General features: G+C 45.0%; 1 protein-coding gene across 2 annotated transcripts in view; it reads right to left on the bottom strand.

Moving 5' to 3' along the window:
* The window catches only part of FHIT (fragile histidine triad diadenosine triphosphatase), a 153,014-nt gene that overhangs the window by 17,810 nt on the left and 122,771 nt on the right, over positions 1 to 12,433 (bottom strand). For both annotated transcript variants that reach the window (XM_068114153.2, XM_068114152.2), the window contains exons 4-5: positions 2,248 to 2,277; positions 70 to 138 (exon numbers count right to left, since the gene is read on the bottom strand). In XM_068114153.2, the coding sequence (XP_067970254.1) occupies positions 70 to 138; positions 2,248 to 2,277 (99 nt within the window). The remainder of the gene's footprint in view (positions 1 to 69; positions 139 to 2,247; positions 2,278 to 12,433) is intronic.

The raw sequence follows: 12,433 nt of genomic DNA, 5'->3' as shown, positions 1-12,433 counted from the left end.
CACAGAATCATACAATGGCGAATATTATTACTAAAGCAAACGAGCGCATATGAACGCAAGAGTACTGACCTCGGTGTAGATCGAATCATTCTGGAGAAAGTCTCCAGGTCGCCGTGGCAACACGTGCACGTGTACATGCTGGAAGATAAAGAGTAGCAGGCGAATGAGGAAAGAAAGCTAATAATGAGGGCCATGTCATTCTCACTTACAAGCAGTATGTGGTAATCACAACATCATTGCTGCGGTATGGCAGTACTGTAATATAGGCATCTGCAGCATCCCCACACTATTTGTAAAAGGCAGTCAGTGTATGGTGCGATGATCACATTCCATAATGGAATGATGGAATCCTTGAATGCAGTGGTGGCAGCACCTGGATCAAAAACATGTCCTTGAAAAAAAAAATTCTTTGCTATAAATTATGACATCATTCTTCACAGCTTCTCTTTCAACCCTTTTTCTCCTTTGCTCTGATGAAGGGTTAACGCCCGAAAGTTAAACAAGAGCTGTCGGGTACATATACATCAACCCCAATTGACGTACTTACTATATGGTGAAACCACAGTCATGCATATTGGCCTGTACACCTCAAAGATGGAACAGCATGGAGATAATTGTTTCAATACACATTGATAGATCCTCATGAAAGAGCAAGAGAATAAATTGAGAAACAGTCATGAATTGACATTGAGGTGGTATGGCAAAGGAAGACAAGGGACAAAACAATAACACGGAGTTCGAGACTAGGTCTGCCATATGATGTTTGTTGTAAACAATCGGTGTAATACTACTTGATGAAATTGTTGGTTGGCTCCACTTTTTCCTCTCAATAATGACTTCCAACTGCCATAACCTTATGTTGCAAAACGTACATCTCGGCAGGAGAACAAACCATGGAGCGGCTGGGAGTGTTGAAAGGAGATAATATGGAGAGGGTCCACCCTCCTGTCCAGAGGGTATTCCTGGGGGTCCACCGTGAAGAAGAGGGCAGAACCCCTCCTCCCCCCCCCAAAAGATTGGATATGTATACCTAGAAGTGGAGTTTTGCAGATTTTCTTTCACAAGCAGCACATGGTTGTGGGCAGCATCATTTGCTGGGGCCGCAGTTGCGCTTCTGGTGCCCCCCACCCCGTAGGTTAAAACAGGAATGAGTAATTAGGCCACAGTGCCAGCAATAGGTTGTCTATTCTACGCTAAGTACACCGTGGCATCTCGTGTCAACCGACTCATGCCTGCAGAAAGGAAAACCAGTTTGACGTCCATCGGCGGCACATACATTGATGAATCCTCCTGCCTGGAAACAGCCGAGAGGTGAGTATGCATACCTCTGGAGTCTATGCCATCCTGCCAGCAGATTTTATAGATGAGAAAAAAAAGAGGGACAAATGAATGAGGGCTATTATACGAGTAAACCTGGGCCTATTTACCTCACAGTAAATCTGGGCCTACCTCACAGTAAACCTGGGCTGACCTCACAGTAAACCTGGGCCTACCTCACAGTAAACCTGGGCCGACCTCACAGTAAACCTGGGCCGACCTCACAGTAAACCTGGGCCGACCTCACAGTAAACCTGGGCTGACCTCACAGTAAACCTGGGCCGACCTCACAGTAAACCTGGGCCAACCTCACAGTAAACCTGGGCCTACTTCAGTAAACCTGGGCCTACCTCACAGTAAATCTGGGCCTACCTCACAGTAAACCTGGGCTGACCTCACAGTAAACCTGGGCCTACCTCACAGTAAACCTGGGCCGACCTCACAGTAAACCTGGGCCGACCTCACAGTAAACCTGGGCCGACCTCACAGTAAACCTGGGCCGACCTCACAGTAAACCTGGGCCGACCTCACAGTAAACCTGGGCCTACCTCAGTAAACCTGGGCCTATCTCACAGTAAACCTGGGCCTACATTTGGCAAGCTGAGTTCGTTAATGAACGAATGTATTCATCCCGGCAGCATTAGAGAAACCATGACGAGGTCTCTCTCTAATTTGTTCCACCTTCAACTTCATTTTGGCTTTAAATTTCATTCAACTGAATGTCCTACTCCCAGAGTCTCGTACCAAGCTCGTAGGGTGAGTATGACCCTCAACCCCCTAAGGTCAACCAAGGCAAGCTGCAACAGAATCCAAACGATTTGGAAACGCAACGACGTCAAAATATCACACAAGACAAAGTCATCACACCCAAGGTGAAACCGTGTGGTCGTAGAGAATGCGGTTATGTGGCTAATTGCGGGTGACTTTTACCTCCACAGTCTGTCCTGCATCTGCCCCATCCTGCGCACAACAAGCACACCAAACAGAGCGGAACGTTAACAAAAACGTCAACATACAATAATAACACATTTCACAATCCCATGGCAACATTACACAATTTGAATGCATCACGATGCGATAACAATGAAACACAATACATTAATAGGGCAATTAAATAATGTATAAAAAAACAATATAGGATTCAATACAACCCTGTGGTAATAAAACAAAATCAAGGAATGCAATTACAATATGGTAATGAGAACGAAATATAATGTCAGCGCTTGCCTCCCCAGGATACAGATGTGCCGAGATCCATTTGCTGCTCGGAGCAACGCAAATTATTGGGTTTAAAAGTGGTAGAACATAGATACATATATACTCGTACATATACATATATACTCGTACATATACATATATACTCGTACATATACACTCGGAAATATACATATATACTCGGAAATATACATATATACTCGGAAATATACATATATTTACATATATACTCATATACAGTGCATTCAGAAAGTATTCAGACCCCTTCACTTTTTTCACATTTTGTTATGTTGCAGCCTTATGCTGAAATCGTTTAAATTCATTTTTACCCTCATCAATCTACACTCAATACCCCATAATGACAAAGAGAAAACAGGATTTTAGAAAGTTTTGCAAATTTATTAAAAAGAAAAAAACTGAAATATCACATTTACATAAGTATTCATACCCTTTGCTATGCCACTTGAAATTTAGCTCAGGTGCCTCCCATTTCTCTTGATCATCTTTGCGATGTTTCTACACTTTGATTGGAGTCCACCTGTGGTAAATTCAATTGATTGGACATGATTTGGAAAGGCACACACCCATCTATATAAGGTCTCACAGCTGACAATGCATATCAGAGCAAAAACCAAGCCATGAGGTCGAAGGAACTGCCTGCAGAGCTCAGAGACAGGATTGTATCGAGGCACAGATCTGGAGAAGCCTACAAAAAGAAATTCTGCTGCATTGAAGGTTCCCAAGAGCACATTGTTTTGCGCATGCGCAAGATTGGAGGTCACGTTTTTTCGAAGCTGTCCATGCACTCAGCTCACGCTTTCGAAGCTAAGTAATTTTTCACAATTGTGTTTTTGTCGAAACTGTATCTATCTTTCGGTGTGTGTACCTATAGTGTGTCTTTAGTAAGATTCTCGGTGTTAATTTTTCATACATGAATACAAAATCGTCGGTTAATTAATGTCGCGTATTCTGAGGCCTAGTAGGCTACCGTGTCCGAACTTGAGGCTTTGTTTTTCTCTCAACGGTTCGTCAATTGCGCTGCAATTACTTTCGTTCTCTGTTTTTTGTCCCAGTCTTTCACCCCATACTTCCTTGTTTAAAATCTCAACTCAAAAAAACAAAAAAAAACAAAAAAATATATTTCCTTCTCTGTTCTTATTTGTTTATTCGTTGTTCTTATTTGTTCGTTCCTTCTTCGATCACGTTGTTCGTGATCACGTGATCACGTTGTTAAAAATGTTTAAACTTTCCCCTGAAGAACTGTATTCTGTCGTATATTATAACACCTTTTTCTTCTTCTTCTATAAAAGGATGCTTTTGACTTGCTCACCAAATCTATTCTTTCCAAAAAAAAATTCCATCTCTTACAGTTCCTTTTTTATACATTCCCGAAACTCTCCTGCACTCCACCCCTCCTTCAGCGTCCTCAAACGTATTTTTGACTCGAAGGTCACAAGAAACTCATTGTGCAATAAATGTTCGTTTCCCATTAATCGTACACTTTTCAAAATCCAATCTCACCCCTCCCCTCCAAATCTTCCCCATCACCCCTCCCCTCCAAAACTTCCCCATCACCCCTCCCCTCCAAATCTACCCCCTTGCCCCTCCCCTCCAAATCTTCCCCATCACCCATCTCTTTCAAATATTCCCCCTTGCCCCTCCCCTCCAAATCTTCCCCATCACCCATCCCTTTCAAATCTCCCCCCTTGCCCCTTCCCTCCTAAACTCCCCCTACACCCTTCCCCTCCGAGACTCTTCCTCGCTCCTCCCCTCCTAGACTCACCTCTCACCCCTCCTCCTCAAAGCGTCCTCCCCGCATCTTCCCCCTTCCAACTTTCACCTTCATCTCCCCCAACCTTCTGCCTCGCTCTTCCCCCTCCTCAAATAACAGCTCACTGTGCCTCACCCAATCACCATCAAACCTTTTGTCCGCCCCATTCTTCCCTTTCTCTAAGCTATTCTGAAATCTCTGACACACCTTCAACAGCTCTCCCTACCTCTTCCTCCTCTTCCACATCTTACCCTACCCCTCCCCCCCTGCCCCCTGTTCTGTATCCGATGCTCCCCCTTCCTCTTCATTAACGGTATGGACCTCAAACATCCGGGGCCTTCGCTCAAACTTGACTGATCTCTCTATACAGGTTGCTTCTGACAAACCAGACATGATCTGCTTAACAGAAACTTTCCTCCTTCATAATGTCTCTGATTCCTTGGTATCTCTCCCAGGTTACTCCCTCCTCCGGTATGATAGACCTGAGCCTCGTCCTGGAGGTGGGGTTGCTATCTTTATAAAAACAAGTACAAAAAGTTTTAATTAAAACAAAAGCCGCGTCGATGTTACACAATGCCTAGATGCAGCTATGCCTATAACGTCGATGTTATAGGCATAGGACATTCCTATTGATTCGATTACTTGATGTTATTTTTGTGCAAAGTGAAAATATATCTCGGCAATTTCCCGTGTGTGGCGACGAATTTTTAATATATCTCGGCATTTTCCCGTCTATTATTTCAGGCGGTGTATGACTGACCATGCAGCGATTAAAAAAAAAAAAATCTCGGCAATTTCCCGTGTGTGGCGACACGTGAACGAAGCTATGCTCCTCTCTCCACATTATTGTGACGACGTATAAATTAAATATTTCATCGTGACGATTGTCATCAAATGGACGAATTTTTAATATATCTCGGCATTTTCCCGTCTATTATTTCGGGCGGTGTATGACTGAGCATGCCGCGATTTAAACAAAATATATATATCTCGGCATTTTCCCCGTCTGTTATTTCGGGCGGTGTATGACTGACCATGCCGCGATTTTTTAAAAAAATATCTCAATGGACTTGAAGTTACAGGCCTTTGAGAATTCATTTCATTCTATAAAGGGCAACTTTCATCGGATTTTCTTCCCGTTTTTTTTCAAACGAGTCTAAAACTATGTTAGCGACTGTGAAAAATGAAATGATACATCGAATTTGATTTGAAATAAAACTGTGTGAGAGAGGAAGACACCACGGGCCTACAAAACAGGCCTCAAAGCTATGCGAGTTAATAAAATGGTGGATATTTGTTTATATGAAGCCTCTCCCAGAATGGGTGGAGCTATGGTTCCCAGAATGGGTGGAGCTTTGAGGTTTTGTCTTCTCTGCAAGAACAAGAAGAACAACAAGAAGAAGAACAACAACAACAACAGCAGAGGGCACTCTATGACCAGCGTCTGCGACGCGGCTAAAAACTCTCTTCCTCACTCGCCCTGCACTGCCCTCTCTCCACCTCACCCCCAGGAATACCTTTGGCTACGGCTTCCCCTTCGCTCCCACCTTTTGTTCATATGTGTGTTGTACCGTCCACCAAACAGTGATGACTCCATCTACATCTCGCTGTCTGATAATATGGACCAAACTTCTATCTACCCATCCCAACTCTCTCTTCCTCATATGTGGTGATTTCAATTGTCACCATGCCAGTTGGCTGGGTGTGGGTACCTCTCTCACCAGCCATGGCTCTTCAGCAAAGGACTTCTGCGACTCACTGGGACTGACACAATCTGTCAATTTCCCGACCCGGATCTCAGTCAACGGAGCATCTTCTCTTCTGGACTTGGTTATGACCAACTTCCCTGAAAATGTCTGCTGCTCTTCTTCTGCTCCAATCGGCTCATCTGATCATGTGCTTGTTAAAGTGGACATCTCTCTGACCATTCTCAGAGAGCCTCCTCAGCGTCGACGAGTCTGGCATTTCACTCAGGCCAACTGGCACGGTCTTCAAGCAGCCATCAATCATCTGGACTGGTCTCCCATGTCTACCGCCTCTGACATCAACTCATCCTGGGAATTCTTCCAAAGTAAATTGCTCTCTCTCTCATGCACAGATTTATCCCATCTCGTCTTCAGTTGTCATACCCTTCCTCCCGTCCAGGGTACAAGGAATCTTGTGGTGAGGCTGTTGCCCAGAAACAACTTGCTTTCGTCTCCTGGAAAGCAAATCCATCGGAAGGAAATCTCATTTCCTTCCACAAAGCCCGAAATAAGTGTGTGTCTACCCTCAGGAGAGCCAGGAAACAATATCTCTCCGTTCTCAAGACCGAACTCTCTTATCTGTCTCCCTCTTCCAAATCCTGGTGGCATCTGGTCAAATCTGTTTCTGGTGTTTGTTCCCCCTCCATCCCCTCCCTCACCTCAAACGGCGACACGGCTGACTCCGCACGTGAAAAAGCTGAATGCCTCAACACTGTGTTTTCCTCTAAATCTTGTGTCCCAAACCCATCCCTCTCTGTACCCACCGTAACCAGTCGTACCCAGCTGCTCCTGGACTCTGTGTCCTTTCCTCCTGACAAGGTGGAAAAGTTTCTGTCAACCCTCGACTCTGATTCTGCAACTGGACCTGACGGCATCAGCCCCCGGGTCCTAAAATCCTGTTCTTCCGCTCTTTCACTCCCTCTCTCTGTTCTCTTCACGCTCTCTTTTGCTCAAGGTCATCTTCCATCTGCTTGGAAATCGGCCAACATCACCGCTTTGCACAAAAAAGGTGCAAAAACAGATCCTAGCAACTACAGACCAATCAGCCTTCTCCCAATTATCAGCAAAGTCATGGAATCCATCATTGCTTCAGATATGAAATCTTTCCTCTTCTCCAATGGCTTGATCTCTGATCATCAATTTGGTTTCAGACCTGGTCACTCTACTCTGGACATGCTGCTTCTGCTTTCTCAACAATGGATGGAGGTCCTCAATGCCAAACAGGAAATTAGAGCTGTCTCCCTTGACATATCACGTGCCTTCGATACGGTCTGGCACCCCGCTCTGCTCACCAAACTCTCCTCCTTTGGTATCCATGGAAATCTCCAAGCATGGCTGGCGGACGTCCTCTCTAGTCGTAGTCAACGTGTGGCCCTGAATGGGTTTCTCTCATCTCCTCTTCCTGTTCAGGCTGGAGTTCCGAAAGGCAGTGTTCTGGGCCCTGTGCTTTTTCTGGTCTTCATCAATGATCTCTCTGACTCTCTTGAAAATCCTCTCTATCTCTTTGCTGATGACTCTACTCTCTGTCGCTCCATTCCTCATCCCTCAGATCGGCAATCTGCAGCCTCCTCACTTTCTGCAGTCCTGGACAAAATCACAGACTGGGCAAACAAGTGGAACATGTCTTTCAATCCTGAGAAATCTCACACTCTTACGATGTCTCTCCGAAAAGACCGACTGGACAACCCTCCCATCCACTTTCTGAATAATCCTCTCCAATAAGTTCTGTCACTCAAGCTTTTGGATCTCACTATCTGCCATGATCTTTCCTGGGAAAACCACATTTCAAATCTGGCCTCCAAAGCCAGTCGCCGACTGGGCATCCTCCGTCGTGCGAAGTCCTTCCTTGGCACACCTGAGCTCCTCACCAAATACAAGGCTTTCATCTGCAGCTCAATGGAATACTGCTCTCCCCTCTGGGCTGGTGCTCCTGCCTCACACCTAGCTCGTCTTCACGCTGTTGAAACCAAAGCGTTCAGAATCATTGGAATCTCCCGCGATGAAGCTAACTCCAAGGGCCTCTCACTCACTCACCGCAGGCAAGTTGGTGGTCTTTCCATCTTCTATCGACTCCTCTCTGGCCTTGCCCACCCCCCCCCAGCTCTCTCTGGGCTCTGTCCCCAAATATTCCTCCAGGTCGCACAAGATCTGCCTGCAACCCTCTTATGGTTAAACTGCTAAAATCAAGACTCTCTGCTCACCTTCACTCCTTAATTCCTCTTTTCTCCTGCCTCTGGAACAAACTCCCTCACTCTCTTCAATCCCACTCCACCCTCCAGGTCTTTAAAACAGCTGTTCACCACCATCTCTTATCTTCCCCCATCCAAAACCTTGATCTTTTCTACCCTCGCTAATTTCACCCCAAATCCACTTTTTTGAAATACCAACTTCTGTCCTGGAAGTCCTTGGTGTCCTTGTGTTTTATACTTCTCCCACCCCCCACCCCCCCTTTCCCATGCCTCCTCCCCCCAAGCCCTCTCCCTCCCACATTTCTCTCGATGTCCCTGCTCTCAAATGTTGTGTTTGTGTGCTTCCCCTTCTCTCCCCATCTTGTCTTCCGCTCCCTCTTTTTATATATTTTGTTTGTCTGGTTGATTTGTTTGTGAAATAAATGTTAGTTCTTTCACGAGCCTCGATTCAGTATACAAAAAAGAAAAAGAAAAAAAAAAGCACAGTGGCCTCCATAATTCTTAAATGGAAGAAGTTTGGAACAACTAGGACTCTTCCTAGAGCTGACCGCCTGGCCAAACTGAGCAATCGGGGGAGAAGCGCCTTGGTAAGAGAGGTGACCAAGAACCTGATGGTCACTCTGGCTGAGCTCCAGAGATCGTGTGTGGGGATGGGAGAAACTTCCAGAAGGACAACCATCACTGCAACACATCACTGCAACACTCCTTTCAAGCCACGAGAATTATTATACCAAAGGATGTTGCAGGAAGTAAAACTCTATCGAATGGTAGCAGAATCATTACCATTGATAGAGGCAGCTCGGAAATATGGCGTCTGAAGAAGAAGATTATTATTATGATTACTAGTGTGACTCGGAGCACTCCGTGTGCCTCACCACACGTCGTTTCAGAGGGATAGGCATCTTTTACCATTTAACAACCATGTACAAACAATTTTACAAACAAGTCTTTATAACTATGATGATTGGATTCTTTCATTATTATGCAATTCCATCAAAACATCGCCTTGCAATGGCAAATCTGCCAAATACGAACCAGCGTTTCTGCAACCCTTGTACACAATAAGTGCGCCAAAGTGCATGCAATTGAAAGAAATTGCCCCAAAAATATTGCTGTGCATTGTAAAGTGGAAAACACAAAGCATGGACCTTTTTACATTCCGCATGGTTTTGAGAGAGCGGAAACCAAAGCACAGGACGCAAGGAGCTAAAATTCAAGCGACGACAGAGCACAAAATGAAAAAATAACGCTGGAAAGCATACAAGGTTAGCACGTTTCGAGTTCAAACTCATCCCCATTAGCAGAAAATGTATACGAGCATTTTTGGATGAGAGAGGGATGGTGAGAAGGAAGAGGAGTAGGGAGGAGAGACGAGAGGGTGCTCTGGTAATGGTGACTCAAAGCAAACAATTGTGCGTATGGTTGTCCAAGACAATGGTGGATTTCAGAACCATAATTCGATATTTAAAAACAAAGAGGACGACGACATATCTGGCTGCTCCGCATTTTGTGAAACTTTCTCTCTTCGACATCCAATATGAGTACAAGGTGCGTGTCCCCACCCGCAGGGGAGGCAGGTGATCGACATATATCATAAGATTCAGTGATTGGCATAGCACAAAAAACAAAAGACAATTGGTGTTACCCACTTCTTGACATCAGCACACATATTGCCCACTTCTTGACACGACAGGTAGAACGAGCCCGAGAACCACAGGGATCACTTTGGGCCATTGCCTCGGTCATGTGTACCAGTCCTGTCTTCGGCCTATAATCACGAGAGCCTTATGCATCTGGTTCATCCCGAGGCATCGTCAGGAGGGTGCAGAAAACAAAACAATTCAGAAACACACATCACTGAACAAGGATTTGAATGGACATTCAATAAAATAGAAATAAAACAAGAAGGATTGCCTCTGCCGAACCAGCCAGGTGAAAATATCTGATCTGAAACTTTTAATGGAAATTAAAACATTACATCAAAAGTCAAAGACAGCACATTGTTAAAACTCCTTGTTCGAAGGAGCTTTAACAGTGGTCCTTTTATGCCAACGCCAGGTAAACCATGATCCCATCGGTGTATTCAGCACAATGGCAGTTCTTAACAAAGCCAGATGAAGACGGAGAAAGTAATTTGCTGCGTGCAATGTCTGGGATATGACCTGGTGCTACGCAAGTGTGTTTTGGGGATAGCTGGGTGATGCAACACATTTCATGGTAACCGTAAGCTACTGGAATTGGAGTAACGGTCGCAAGCTCCGAACGTAGCAACCAATGGAGCATTCCTTGGGCAGCTAAAAGCAATAGTTTATATTAACAATCGATGAATCATCAGTCATATTCAAGGCAAGGCGTTCTCCTTGTCTGCTTTCTGCTATTTTTATACAGTGGTCTGGCTCATGGAAATGTGAGATGCCAAAGGGTTTGAAAGTCATGGAGTCATTGTCATGGCAATGGGGTTTTTTCCCCTTTTTTTTGTGTACAGAATCGAGGCTCGTGAAAGAGCTAACATTTATCACACAAACAAATCTAACAAACAAACAAAGTATATAAAAAGGGGAGCGGTAGACAATATGGGGAGAGAAGGGGAAGCACACAAACACAACATTTGAGAGTAGGGACATCGAGAAAACTGTGGGAGGGAGAGGGCTTGGGGGGAGGAGGCGTGGGGGGTGGGAGAAGTATAAAACACAAGGACCATAAAACACAAGGACACTGCAAGGACTTCCAGGAAAGAAGTTGGTATTTCAAAAAAGTGGATTTGGGGTGAAATTAGTGGGGGTAGAAAAGATCAAGGTTTTGGATGGGGGAAGATGAGAGATGGTGGTGAACAGCTGTTTTAAAGACCTGGAGGGAGGAGTGGGATTGAAGAGAGTGAGGGAGTTTGTTCCAGAGGTGGGAGAAAAGAGGAATGAAGGAGTGAAGGTGAGCAGAGAGTCTCGATTTTGGCAGTTTAACCATAAGAGGGTTGCAGGCAGATCTTGTGCGATCTGTAGGAATATTTGGAGGACAGAGCCCAGAGAGAGAGCTGGGGGAGCAAGGCCGGAGAGGAGTCGGTAGAAGACAGAAAGACCACCAACCTGCCTGCGGTGAGTAAGTGAAAGGCCCTCGGAGGTAGCTTCATCGCGGGAGATTCCAATGATTTTGAATGCTTTGGTTTCAACAGCGTGAATACGAGCTCGGTGTAGAAGTAGAAGAGTAGAAGAGAAGGAGTGGAAGAGAACGTGCAAACAAACAAGCAAAGGACAGACGGACAAGGACAAAAAACAAATAATATAATGATATGGAATATGACCAATATGGTACACAGCCAAAAAAAAAGAAGATTAAACAAATAAAAAGAGCAAAATAACAATTTTTTTTTTTTTTGTATACAAGATCGAGGCTCGTGAAAGAGCGAACATTAATCACACAGAAAGACAAACCGACCCATAAAACATATAACATCGGGAACGGTAGACAAGATGGGGAGAGAGGGGGAAGGACACAAACACAACATTTGAGAGCAGGGACCGAGAGACATGGAGACATCGAGAGATCTGTGATAGGGAGAGGGCTTTGGGGGGGGGGGGGCATGGGAAGGGGGGGTGGGAGAGGTATAAAACATATGGACACTGCCAGGACTTCCAGGAAAGAAGTTGGAATTTCAAACAAGGTGGATCTGGGGTGAATTTGCGGGGGTAGAAAAGATCAAGGTTTTGGATGGGGGAAGACAAGAGATGGTGGTGAACAGCTGTTTTAAAGACCTGGAGGGAGGAGTGGGATTGAAGGGAGTGAGGGAGTTTGTTCCAGAGGCGGGAGAAAAGAGGAATGAAAGAGTGAAGGTGATTCAAGGACTTTTAATGGAAATTCATTCAAATACCTTCACATATTTTAGCAAAGCCACACGAAAACACCTTTCTTGAGGTTACCTTTCTTGAAAAACCACTGTCACTATAGGACTTGAGGTTACATTTTAGATTTAACTAATGTCGCTGATGGTAAAGGATTTGAGGGCCTGACAAAATAGCATCCTCATGCATGGAGCCAAGGAGGAAAAAAAGTTTCACTGCCTCAACACATAGCAGGAGGGGGATTCATAAAATTCAGGGGTTTGACCGTTTCATGAAGCTTCAGACAGAGCCGTGGAATGAGGACACGATCCCTGCGTTAGGTGGCAGAGTCCCTCGATCCCATCAAAACTCCTGGACTGAGAT

The sequence above is a fragment of the Myxine glutinosa genome, chromosome 4 (genome assembly GCF_964187855.1).
Source record: "Myxine glutinosa chromosome 4, kmMyxGlut1.1, whole genome shotgun sequence".
In the NCBI taxonomy this organism is placed as follows: Eukaryota; Metazoa; Chordata; class Myxini; order Myxiniformes; family Myxinidae; genus Myxine; species Myxine glutinosa.
Note: the sequence above shows the minus strand (reverse complement) of the source record. Positions and strands in the feature narration are given on the sequence as shown.